Consider the following 13928-nt stretch of genomic DNA (forward strand, 5'->3'; position numbering starts at 1 on the left):
TTATGAGCAACCCCCTAGAACGGTGATCATCTGCCATAAGTAGATCACACAATGTGGTATCCAGACCACAACGAATAACCTGAAAGTGCCACTGCTCTGAATATATTTAGGAGAAGAGCAAAATATACATTATTATCAGTAAATGTATTTCAATGTGACAGCCAATCTTCTGGCCAAAGAAACTCTGTTGCAATAGTAGGAATAAGCTGAAATGCTTTTGTGCTTCACGAGCATTGGGTGATTTATTACAAACTCGATGGAAGATACTAGAGAAAAATTTAAGTAGCACAACACAAAATTGCTCTGTGCTGCTATTTTGTTACTTTGATATTGGCTGCTTTTGTGGGTTACGTCCATGAAATATACTATTCAACTCAGTACATAACAGTTTATGATTTTAATCGTAAGTGGTATTAAATTTTGATATTTTTTGTAACCTGCCCTGCAACCATTTTGTTGAGGTTTTTATTTTTTATTTTTTTATTAAATTTCTATACTGCTCTCCATCCAAGGTTCACAGGGTGGTTTACAATATAAAAACACAACATAGTAACAAACAAAACAATAATGGCCACGCAAACAGTTTAAAAGGCCGTAAACTGTTTAATTAGTCAAAGGCCTGGGTAAAGAGGGATGTTTTTGCCTGGCACCTAAAGATAAGCAATGAAGGCACCAGGCTGCAAGTTCCCCACTCATATCAACGTTTGATTTCTTTACAGGAAGATCAGTCTGTGGGTCATTCAAAAAAATGTTCTTCTGTCTCTATTGGTAGGAACTTAACACTATTCAAAAGAATTATGTATATGAATCTAATCCATGTGCTGTAAAACTGGAAAGAACCATGAGTAAACTTGCGTGATTAAGGTGCAGGATGTTAAATGAATAAACGAACAGAACAATCCTAAAACTATATTAAAAATGTTTGAATTTACCAATATTGGCCACAAAGATTCCATCATATATCATGGCTTCTGAAATATGCCATTAAGGCACAACAAAAGGTCTTAGGTTGTATCCAAGTTTAGTCCTACTTAGCGTAATTTAGTCATGCTCATTGGTTGCTGAAGGTTGTATCCAATGCAGTAAGCCTCCCATCAGCACAATAATTTCTACTTTCAGAATTGAACCCTTTCCTCCCCCTGTGACCCTTAAATTTGTTCTGGGGGTTATTCCAATCCTCCAGAGCAGATTTGATGAGGACACACAGAGGTGGGAAAGGCTCAATGCACAAATGAAAGCCTTTGCACTGATGGGATATGTTAGTTTTGCTACCACCCTCAGTGCTGGAATAAACCCTGTGGAGGCCCCTAGGCCAGCGGTTCTCAACCTGTGGGTCCCCAGATGTTGTTGGACTACAACTCCCATCATCCCTGAGCTCTGGCCTTGCTAGCTAGGGGTGATGGGAGTTGTAGTTCAACGACATCTGGGGACACACAGGTTGAGAAAGGCTGCTAGGCAGTCAAAATCTTGGGAAGACCCTAGCATTGAACTAAGAAAGCTTGATTGTGATTTTCTTTCAAGATCAAATCAATATTATTTGGATCCATTGTTGCGGGGGCCCTAAAAAGGCTTATAGGCTGGTGCCTACTCTGCCTATTTAATAATCCTGCACTGACTGCCCTGTGCATCTACTCTGAGTAGAACTAACATTGGCTACAGCCCATTGCTGAAATAAGTAACACTGAATACAATGCAAAATAAATATTTACTTTCTAGTGTTGTTCTATTTTAACTTTGTGCCACTTTCCTTTGTACACATCATCAGTTGTGGTGTGCTAAAGATACAGCTCTTATTAAAGACTGATGATCATCCACATGTTATTTTTTATTTTTTTACGGGCTGAAAACCACTGAAGTAGTAAGAAATTACTAGAGCTTGCCATCCATTTAGGTCAGCTGAAATCAGTGTGAGATGTTATAAGTCAGCTAAAGGTCCAAGGGTCCCCAGCATGACTCTACTGAATGTAATGCCAGGCCACTGATTTATACCAGTTGAGAAGCTTTCCCCAGTGCTGATCTGAATGTAACTGCAGGATCTGTAGTTGGGAGGGGGGGAAATTAAGTCCTCTACACTAGCTCCATCTGGTGGTTTTTTTAAATGTGCAGACTGCAAAGAAGCTAAAAGAGCGAGAAAACCGGTTGTTTTTAATGACTACTAGCTGAATAAACAATTCTGTTTAATGCAAAATGCTCCCTTTGTGGACATTTACCCTTCCTTCCTTCCTTCCTTCCTTCCTTCCTTCCTTCCTTCCTTCCTTCCTTCCTTCCTTCCTTTCTCCCTGGCATAAAGCTGTTATCATGCTTCTCTGTGCTGTGTGGGCTTTCAGGTGTTAAGGCACAGACGTGGTAAAGGAATGGGGTATATGAATTGCAATTCCCAAAATGAAGCAGAGCAGGAGATACAATCATAGCAGCATGAGAGGGAGGATTGATGTTTGATCATTCCCAAGCCTTTTGCAAGATCAGCTGATGTACATCTGCAAATGAATTTCACTTGGTTCATTTTCTAGATAAATTTCCAGCATTTCTCTTTATACCTATTCCTATTCAGCTTTCTCTCTCTCTCACACACACACACGCAGTTTGGCAATGTTGTTCAAGCAATTACTCTGCTGTCTTATTATTATGGCCATTTGAGTTCAGGGTTTCCAGACTAGTGGAAACAGCAGTTACCTGGTTCATTCAGGCTACGGTTCAGGAACTTGGTGCTCTGCACATAGCATCCTCTTATGCTTATGTCTTTACTTCTGGGATTCAAGAAGCAGGGAAAAGCATGTCACTCGAAGCCGGGGAGGGTGATCCAGCCAGCGAAACTTAGCCACACTGCTGCATTTTGTCTTTCCGCCTCACACCGCCTTCCAAGTCATTTGTCATGCATTTTTTATAACGTGTTGAGCATCTTGAAGGGTTCAGATGCAAGGTGAACATTTTGACAGTTTTACCCAGGATTTCTGCATGCTACGTAGCCTTGATTTTAATGAGATTTCCGTGTTTCAAAAATGTAGCTATATTAAGACATTTTCTAGAGTGGTCTACACTTTTATTGGAGGAGCAACAGAGAGCGTGGCTTGGGTCCAAAAGAGTGCAAGGTGGTTTCCACTCAAGCAAGGATGCTTTCAGTAGCAAGGCCCCTGTGACCCCTAAAGATTTGGGGACCTGCCAGAGCCGCTGAGAAAGTCGGGGAAGGCAACAGCTGAATGACATTGGCAGTGTTCCCCAAACATGTATGGAAGTACTTTCCATTGGTGCATAGAAAGAAAACAACTGCAAATTATCCTGCCTGGTAATGGAGTCTTTATGGAGGCCAGTAAAGCACATACAAATGAGTACAGGATTACAGGCAGTGCCATCAAATTCTTCAAGCCGCTTCGATCCGCCACACTGTTAGGGAAGTGAATATTATTAACTATTTACTTTTGCCATTTTTCACTTCTGAAGATCCTCCTTTTTTGTTACAGATCCTGCCATAAATCAGCAGATTTATTGGCTGCAGTTATTCCCACGTTGCCTGATTAACCAATAAACTATATTTCATAACTTTTGTCGTTGTTTCTGGCAGGTGACAGCGTCACAGAGGCGAAGCAAAGTACCGATGAAATCGAGAGTCAGAGTCAAGAAGCAGGTTTGTGTTGTGCTGTGCTCTGTTAAAGCATTCTATCGCTCAGGGTTTCCCTACCTTGGTGAACAATAATCCTAGTCAATGCTATTGACTGAAAACGTTTGTACATTTTCACCGGATTAAGTCGGGGCTTGTGCAGTTCTCCCATTGGAGACCAGAGCCCTATTCATTATGAATGAATGTATTCCTTCCAGCCCAGGAATGCAGTCTTTCCTGTTAGTAACTGGCAGCACATTACATTCCCTTCTTAAGGTGGAATAGATCCTAGAAACCCTGTAAATGGAAAATGTTTACAGCAGTGTCTTATAAGGTTCATACTTCAAAGAAGGAAAGGAATGTGGAGAAAATAAACTGAAGGAGATGAAGGAGCTTTTCTGCCTTTAGTAAACCTACAATTTATCATGTGTATTTAGCTTCTAAGTAACAATTTTTCTGCGTGCTGCTTTACAAATTGGATTACTGACATTTCAGAAAGATTCGGTGAACAAAAATTCAAACCTTGAAAAATAAGCATCATTCAAAGCTCATAAAAGCAGTAGGAATAAACGGTGGGTGTCAGTCAACCAGGTTGCACTCAGAGTAGACCCATCGACATCAGTGGACATAGCTTAGTCCTCTTCAGTCACTTTAGTGGGATCTACTCTGAGTAAATCTTAGTTCAAACCACCCCATGTTTAAAATTTATGAATTACACGTTAAAAAGTGAACTTTTTATAGAAAAAACCGTCATGCTTCCATTCAAAGTGGGTAATTTTCCTTTCCTGTTATTTTAGGTTTTTATGGGGTGGGAGCTGCCCAAAGTGGCCTCAGCACAACAAAACTATCAAAGTAACTACCCTGTAACAAGTAAAAATTGCTTTGAAAGCCCTTATCCCCCTGCTGCATTATATACTGGGTTATTTTTCATGTACTTCAAATAGCATACTCTTCATCTTGTCTGGCCCACCTAACCAGCACTAATGGTATATTCTGTTGCTTGCACATATTTAATTCAGGTAGCACGACCCATCTTTTAGTGAAAACTTTTCTATCAGCTCTGAAAGCTTTTATTAATACCTGGAAGCTACAGCAGGAGAGGTCCAATCACTCAATGCAGTAGAGCGAAGCAGCCAAGCTATGCAGCCTACATTACTGAGTCATTTGGTCTGTGTATACGGCATTGTGGCTGTTTCTAAAGAGTTGAATTTATGTTACAGCAAAATCCCCTTCCATTCCTGCCCCTTGTTATGGTCTGCAGGAGAAGCACTGTGTATGAAACTCTATCACCCTTCTGCCATAGAATTCTGCTGACTCTGATTATCCAACTATTTATTCACAGTTGCAATGTTCTCTTGATGCTTTCTGATTTAAGCTGATTTTATCTATCAACCCATCTTTAGGCTGGTTTTTTTTATGCCTGCTTAGTGAGCATCTACACATGTGCAGTCATGCACTCAGTTTTCATTGGGACTCATTTTAAATCTCATTTTATTTTTTTTTAAATGGCAAGAGTTCCATTCAAATCCTGCCAAGATGTGGTTTTCATTTTGCTGTATCAAATCTAAATGTTAGAAATGGGCCTGAAAAGAATTGCTTTTTATATGTCACAGGTAGAATGTCTAGAGAATAAGGGCCAGGCCTTTAATGATTGGAGTTATGATCTGGGTACACCTAACTTCTTTCTCCCCTACTGTCTTATTGCCAGCTCTTGAAATAAAGGACAAAGTAGGTGCTGTGCATTGGAGCGTCTTGCTCAACTTTTCTTTCATGTGGGAATGAGCACTGCTTGTGTTTTCTGACATGAGACATGCCACTTGAAGTCTTGCACATACGATTTCCTGCTGTCAAGTCCTCTCTCCAATCAATGATATCTAATCACCTGTAGACTTACATTTACACACTGTAGGCTTACATTGTCTTTGTCCATGGAGTTTTCTTGGCAGGGATACTGGAGTGGCTTGCCGGTTCCTCCTCCAGGTGGATCACGTTTGGTCAAAACTCTCCACTATGACTTGTTCATCTTGGGTGCCCTGCTCGGCATAGTTCATAGCTTCTCTGAGTTATTCAAGCCCCTTTGCCACAGCAAGGCAGTGATCCATGAAGGGGCTTGAATTATGGTGCTGGAGGAGACTCTTGAGAGTCCCATGGACTGCAAGAAGATCAAACCTCTCCATTCTTAAGGAAATCAGCCCTGAGTGCTCACTGGAAGGACAGATCGTGAAGCTGAGGCTCCAATACTTTGGCCACCTCATGAGAAGAGAAGACTCCATGGAAAAGACCCTGATATTGAGAAAGATGGAGGGCACAAGGAGAAGGGGATGACAGAGGACGAGATGGTTGGACAGTGTTCTCGAAGCTACCAGCATGAGTATGACCAAACTGCGAGAGGCAGTGGAAGACAGAAGTGCCTGGCGTGTTCTGGTCCATGGGGTCATGAAGAGTCGGACACGACTAAATGACTAAACAACAAACAACAACAGACTTATATTTACACACTGGGCTGCTTTTGTCTGCCGTTTTTCCTTTGTCTGTCCAACACTGGTACAATCTGTACCACTGTATGTCATGGATTCTAATCAATATTGATCCAGAGCAGAGTCAAGTGTATAGTTAGCAGAGTAACAACTTAAACACGTTGCAAGATTCCCCCCCCTCCCCCAAAAAATAGACCAGAGGCAATTGTATTTCATCCAGCAGAACTTTACTGCTGCTGAAGGCAAATGAGCATAATGGTCACAAATCCAATACATTCAGGATTGGCACTGTCCATAAGAAATCCAGTTGCAGCAGACTTAACTTAAACTTACAATAACTTATAATAAGTCTCAAACCTTAGCACTAAGCATCTATATACAGAACACCACACCAGAAGGAAGAGAGATAGAAAGAGAAAGTGTAACCCAGGCTCCTTCTGGCCTTATTATTATAGTCAGCATGACTTTGACAGAAAGAGATAAGAGAACCAGTTTAAGCCAGCTGTACACAGCTTCTCTGAAGGAATAACCCAAACACCAGGAACCTTCTGCTTGTTTCTTTCACACAGAGAAGCTTCCAGAACCCTCTTGAATTGAGTGGAACAGGAAAGATCTCTACACATCAGATCAATACTCTCTGCACCAAAAAATGCAAACTGACACTGTGTACATATGATTTGTAGGCATTTTGCACCATCATTTTACTAGCATATTTGGTGAACAAAAACATACTTAATTTTATACACTGATTTCCCCCCTTTTTTTATTCGTTAAATTCATGTAGCACCCTTCATCTGAAGATCACAGGGCATAATCTTCATCTGAAGATTACAGCGTAACAATATAACACTAAATCCATATCATAATAAGAACCAAACAAACCCCAGATAACATCTCCTATGCACATTTAAAAGGTCATAGATAGTTTAATCCGCCAAAGACCTGGTTATACAGGAACATTTTTGCCGAACACCTAAAGATATGGAATGAAGGCAACAAGGTGAACCTCCCTGGGGAGAGCATCCCATAAACGGGGAACTGCTTCAGAAATGACCTGTGGAAGAGGCACACAAAGAAGGGCCTCAGATGATGGTCACAGGTCTGTTCATATGGGGAGAGGTGGTCCTTGAGGTATTACGGTCAGGGGCATAGGAAGGGGGCAGCCTGCCTTGGGTGCCATCTCTGAGGGGAGTGACAAAAAGGCTGCATCGCGTGGAGCATCGCGGGCCCCCCCGGTGCACATCATCAAATCAGTCTCTTAAGATTAAGCCAAGAAAGAGTATTCTCTATAAGATTGAATATCAATATACATAGCAAGACTTTGAGATTAGACCACTGAAGAAGCCCGGAAAACTATCTTGGGGGTGTGCTACCTGCAAGCCCCAGTTAAAGGGTCCCATCGGGGGCGAACAATGGCCTTTTGATTACTTGGACTGCCAGGGCGAAACAGGTGCAAAACGCCGACACCCTGTTGTCTACAACTTCATTGTCTACAACTTTATTAACATCTATCTACAATTCTACTAGCACCTCTCGGTATTGTGAATATCGTCAAACTTACCTTTTGTTGGTATCTTCATGAACTTATCCAAAAGACTGAGTTAAGCATTTGAAAAAGCTATTGAAACCAGACATTATAAGTTCATTTTAGGCTGGGTAGTTCGCAAGTAAGTCTTTGTGGCTTTTTTAAATGTTTTGTATTTTTCTCAGAAGGTTGAGAAAGTATGTATAATTATTGTTCTGTGTATATTAATTGACGTGTTGCATGAGTTGCACTCCACACACACACTCACACACACACACCTGGTGCACAGCATGGCTGCTGCTCCAGGTGCCCATGCAGGTAACTCCGCCACTGACTGCAGTCCTAATAATTATGGCGACTCCACTTTAAGCAAGCATGTGCCACTTGTCGTAGCAGTGTGCCACAGTGGTTTATTAAACTTACATTCCCCAGCCCACCCCACGGTAAGCTGGGACTGCAGTTTATCCTGTGAAGTCCAAAGACCTCAACTATTGTGCAAAGCACTGGTGTGCAACTGAGTGGAGGACACGGCCGTCTAAGAATAAGAAGCATTATAGCCGAACAAATTTGACCATCAGGCTGCAAACCTATTCTCACTTTTCAAATCCCATTTAGGGCAGTGAGACTTACTCCTGAGAAAGCTTGCAGACATAGGCTTGCCACTATCAAGCTGCAATCCTATACACACTAGGAATAACTGCCATTGAACAAAATGGTCTGAACAACAACAAGCAACACGTTGGCTAATAATATACTGAGAATATTTTTATAACACTATACAGTGGTACCTCGGGTTAAGTACTTAATTTGTTCTGAAGGTCCATTCTTAACCTGAAACTGTTCTTAACCTGAAGCACCACTTTAGCTAATGGGGCCTCCTGCTGCCACTGCGCCGCTGGAGCACAATTTTTGTTCTCATCCTGAAGCAAATTTCTTAACCCGAGGTACTATTTCTGGGTTAGCGGAGTCTGTAACCTGAAGCGTCTGTAACCCGAGGTACCACTGTATTGTTTAAAAATTCATAAACAGAAGATGTATAATATGTGCATGGAGTCAGAAACTGATAAGAATCAAATAAATGTTCCATGAGCAGGAATGGTAGGAGTGGTAAGTCACTGTCAAAGATCACTGAAATGGAGGCAGAATGCCTTTCCACAGTCAATATCCTACAAATGTGAGTTGATGGGTGCTCCAAACGTCGCAATAGGGTGCTCCGAGCACAGCAGCAGACAGTACAGTTCTTCCAGGATAATGAACTTTTTCAATGATAAATCTTCATCAGCTGGCAATAATATGAAATGAAAACCATTACATTCAAATACAGTCCAGTGAAAGAAATGACAGGCCTGCATGTTACCCAACCAATAATAAATACATACCAAATTAATAGTCTCTAAAGGTCCATCAAATTCCTGAGCTGTCAGTCACATATGCCCCCCTTTCTTTCTTTCTTTCTTTCTTTCTTTCTTTCTTCTTTATTTTGCAAGGTGCAGCCACAGATACTGCAGTCTAAATGGAAGGAGAAGCTTCTTAACTCTTTCCCTTTGGGTAGTTTTTCAATTAAAAATGGCCCCCAAGTTGCTTTCCCACCAATTAAATGAAAAGATAATCGAAAATATATATGTTAGAACGAAACAAGAATGGCCGGGAAAACTGTGGGCTACTCTTTGATCAGTTAAGTTGACAGCATTTTGCAAATCTTCAAAATGCATTGTATATGTTAATGGAGCATAGGATTCATATTTTTATAAGAACTGTTTGTCCCTCCCTCCATCTTCACCCAGGTTGTAAATATGTGTTAATAAACCATATTTATTAAAGAAACGACAGTCTTGATTCCCGGTGGAAACATGAACCTGGATGAGCCCCTGGAAGCCCTGAAATTTTGCTACTTCTCAGCAGAGAGTGGGGGTTCCACACAACCTTTGTAACAATATTGTGCAGAAAATTGGCTTTTCTATGAAGTATGTGCTTTAGGCTTTGTTTATTTTGATACTGGGATCAAAAAAGAAGCAGCAAATGTCAAGATGAACATCTTTCTAAGTGTCAAAATGGGGAATGAAAACATACTAAGAATATGTAAGAGTGTTAGGAATTAGAATGAGCAAAAAATGCTCTTACTTTGTGGAAGAAGCAAAGAAGTTGCACATCATTCCTTTGTATCCATATTACTGTCCCATGGAAGAAAAGGACAAAGGCCTAAAGCTAATGACATGAATAACATATGCATTTGAGAGCAGGTGTAACAGTTTACAATCATTACTAAACTCAATTTATAATCTAATAAGTGTAATTTCTCTCTTTGAAAAACAGATGAGGCAAAACCTACCGTTGTAAACAGCTCAGCAGATGGAGGAGAGAACGTTTGCAAGGAAAAAGGTACAGATAATAAAACTGGCTTTAAAAATATCAAATTCCCAAAGGGGATTTTATAAAGCAGTATTTTCTGTTAAACCGAGGAAAACCCAGGTTCAAGCTTTAAAGGCCAGATGTCAGATAAACACTTCTGGGATGTCTTTTAGAAAATTCTTTTTAATGAACCACTTGGCATCATAGCTGTGCCAGTATGGATCGATGCCATGCATTTTCATCTACAATCATTATAGATTTCCCATAAAAATATCGTCAGGGTCATAGAAAAACTCTGGTGCCGAAATCTGCAGGAATGTTAACGTTCAAAGGTTTATGTCTGCCTTCATTGTTGCATGATAGAGGGCTTCAGTTAGCTCTCTGGTGATATGGCAGCGAAAGAAAAGATAAGGAGAAGGCTATAAACACAACATGCAGAGTTGGAGAATGAAGACGCAGCTGAGAGAGGGAAATTACTATTTATTTTCTGTAGACTGTGCTGGGCACTCTGATCATTTACTCTGTGATTAAATATTTAAAAGTCACGGGATGGGGGGGCGCAAGTGACAGCAAGTTTAGAAAACAAAGAAAGAGAGACTACCTAATTTAAATGTTTCCAGCTGAGTTTTATCCTGTTGAGTTGTTTGGTTTTCAGCAAGGAGTGAGACAGAGAGCCATACTGTTCTTGACACTTGTATGGTATCACACCATTAATTGCTTACACTTTCTTTTAATTCTTCTGGGTTCCACGGCAAGGAGGGTTGTGGAACATGGTTTATGAAATTGTAGCTGTGGATAATTCAAAGCAGGAAGTCTCTTGTTTGTAATAAAGAAGGGCCACAAGTGTAGTATTCAAGAAAGACTAAATAGAGAATTTGACTGTTTTCTTTTCTTTTCCTGAGATAACATAATGATTACCAACCACTAATCTGTTGATGTTAAAAGACACAGTGGTGCTTGTTTTAAAAGTTGTTCATTTGCTTGTTCAGTGGGAGCTTTTTGCCCTTGATTTTCTGAAATATCGTTTTAAAGCACTTTTGGGTTTGTTATTGTTTATTACTCTCCATGCATATCCCCTCCTACTGACATCTGATGTGAGATCTAGCCAAAACCTCAGCTGCAGCAATATTCATTATGCTCTCAATTCTGAGTGACAAAAACTAACCTTGCACTGTTTTTTGTTTTCATCATACCTCACACCATTGGTTTAAATATGCAGTTTCTGAAAATTAGACAATTCATTCCACTGTCTTTCTTCGTTTGCTTATCTGAACAACTACTGAAGTTGGAAACTGGAGGGTGATCTCTGACCATGGAGGTGGCATCTACTCTCTGTCCATCCTTGGGTGTCACTTTCCTTGGGAAAGAATTGGATAGTCTCTCTTCCAACTCACTCTTTTATATACGTCATTAAAGTTACAAACTAACACAACCTTAGCAGTAGTTCTCAAACTGAAGTAGGCTTTTTCAGCTTGCTCGGGTCCAGAGAAGTTCTCCACCATCTCCTGTCACTCCTTGTGTCCTGCCCTGATGTTCTAGAAGGGTGGTGAAAGGGACACATCTCCTATCTGGCTCAGTTGCATCCAGACCCTTGTTTCCCCCTGCACTGAAGAACTTGCTTCTCCTTCTTGCCCGATAATTTGGTTGCTTCATAAATAGTTGGTCCCTTGTGTCACCCAGCAAAATTAAAGTCACAGGAGCACGCTGGTTGGTAATCACACAGTTCAAAGTTGGACTTAACTCTTTATTAGCAAAAACACAGTCTCCACAGAACTTGGTTGAATGTTGGGCCTATTGAGCCTAGCAGCTCATTCCCAGTGGTCTTACTCCATGAGAAGCAGTTGCTGAGACTGAAAGACCCTGCTTCCCCACAGCCATCTAAGTGTCCCGTCCCCCCAGGCCTTTTCCCAAGCAATTGTAGACTGTGTCTGCGTCCACTTCTCTTCTGAGAGACAGGGGAAGGGGAGCTTGTTGCAGCGGGAGGAGGAGACACCTGTGACTCGTTCAATGACCTGGCTCATCACTGCCTCTTGGCCTCCCTTGTCCCACTTGCCTTCTTCAGCTTCTCTCTGCCACTAAGCTCTGTTACCTCTTCAGCTTCCGATGCCTCCACTTCCCAGCCGTGTCCCTCTTCTCCTTCTGACCACCCATGGTTGTCCCACCACCAACCCCCTGGCTCTAAGCCTTCTTCCCTTGGTGGTTTCCCAGCTGGTTCCTCCTGCCACCCCTCTGCCCCCAACCAGTCCATGACAGTGCATCTCCTAGATCTTATTACAGCGTAGCATTTACAAGACATGGTTTCGTTCCTGGTGTAAGTTTAGAATTGCCTCCTAAAAGCTGAAGAATATATGAAAGTTAGAAAGAGAGACATCATCTTCCGAATACTCACCTCACTACTTCTGTATTTTTGGGACAAGTCAAGAATGCATTGTTTCATGGTACCAGAGGGGGCACTGGAATGCACATCATGCTGATGGTAAAGAAAGTACTAGAAAGCTGAATAAAAGTTTTTTCCCCCTCAAAGACCAGAAATATAACAAGGTGTCAGAAGAAAAGCAAAGTTAAAAGCTGAAAATAACACAGGAGGTATGGCCTCTAGTACCAGGCAAATACCTCCTATGGACTTTGATAATGCAAATATTGCTGAAAACTGGGCCCAGGGGAAGGAACTAATCTTTGCAGGCCCAGAAGCAGACACGCTGTCTGAAGAATAAAGAGCTACACGGCTGCAGCTCAGCTTTGAACAGGAAGGCAGATATGTCTGCAGGGCTTGGGGTATGGTTAGCAAACTGTCTACACAGGAGAAAGAGGAGAGGGACCAAAAACCCACCCCTACAGTACCATTTCCATTGTTTGAAGTACACTGGATACTCAGAAATAAATGTATGTGTAATGCAAACTGTTTTATGAAAGGCAGCAGGGGACAACAGAAGCAGTTTACAAGTTGGTCACACAATTTTGCCTAATAAAGACTGTGCTTTATGACAGAGATTTTCTGATACGATATGAGATATGATATGTGTTCTGTACTGTAGACCCAACAGTGAGCTAATGGAAGTGGTTGGGTGCAGTTATGCCAAAGACATCAGAATAGCCAGTTATAATACTTCATTAAGAAAGGCTTACAGCTTGCTTGCCAGCCGGCCAGGTCTCCTAGCCTTCTCTTGCAGAGACGCGGGACGGACACCACAGCAATAAGATGCCTTGTCTGTGCCCGGGCAAAAGTGCACACATTCTTTATACACAAAGCAGCATACGTCACATTGCCTAGGACTGCCCATCACTCCACCTGCCCAGTTGAGGGCACAGGTGGCAAATACCCAAGTCTGACAGATAATTCCCCTTTCTGGGCTCAGAGCCTAGCACTCCAAGCCCATGGATAAGGATACCATCAAAGCATTTAGAATAATGTTGGATTAAAATTAAAGAGATTTCTAGCTGTAATGGGTTAAAAGAATATGAAAAAAAAGGGTTTATAAAAGTAAAATATTAGGAATGCAACAATTTAAGAATAAAGATTTGGGTAAAATAAAGAGGGAAACAAATTGCTGAGTTAATAAAGTGAATTGGAATACAAAAAAGAGAGGTATGAGGAGGTCCAAGAAACAAGTAAATGGAAATTAATGTGATGGAAAGATTATTTTTTTCTTTTTTCTTTTTTGTTTTGCTTTTATTTTCTGTAATGTAAAAATCTTAATAAAAATCTTATAAAAAAAAAAGGATACCATCAAAGCAAGCCAATTTGCTCATATAAACGGAAGTGAACATAAGCAGTGCTTTTTTTCTGGGGATACTCAAAGGTACGCAATACCTTTCCCCGGCACCTTCCCCCTCCCCCAAATGTGGCACTTACTGTAACAACTTCATGGTGAGTACCATAGCCTTTTTTCCTAAAAAAAAAAACAACAAACCCTGGATATGAGCATAGAAAAGGTAAAAGGTAAAATTGTGGAGTTATTTTGACTACCAAGATGAGGAGGAG

General features: G+C 41.1%; 1 protein-coding gene across 6 annotated transcripts in view; it reads left to right on the forward strand.

Annotated features, from left to right (window-relative positions):
* MACROD2 (mono-ADP ribosylhydrolase 2) overlaps window positions 1-13928 on the forward strand; it is a 966393-nt gene that overhangs the window by 863046 nt on the left and 89419 nt on the right. For all 6 annotated transcript variants that reach the window (XM_083607322.1, XM_083607325.1, XM_083607327.1 and 3 more), the window contains 2 exons: window positions 3560-3622; window positions 9911-9976. In XM_083607322.1, coding sequence (XP_083463448.1) covers window positions 3560-3622; window positions 9911-9976 — 129 coding nt within the window. The remainder of the gene's footprint in view (window positions 1-3559; window positions 3623-9910; window positions 9977-13928) is intronic.

This window comes from Podarcis filfolensis, assembly GCF_964270895.1.
Source record: "Podarcis filfolensis genome assembly, chromosome: 3".
Lineage (NCBI taxonomy): Eukaryota > Metazoa > Chordata > Lepidosauria > Squamata > Lacertidae > Podarcis > Podarcis filfolensis.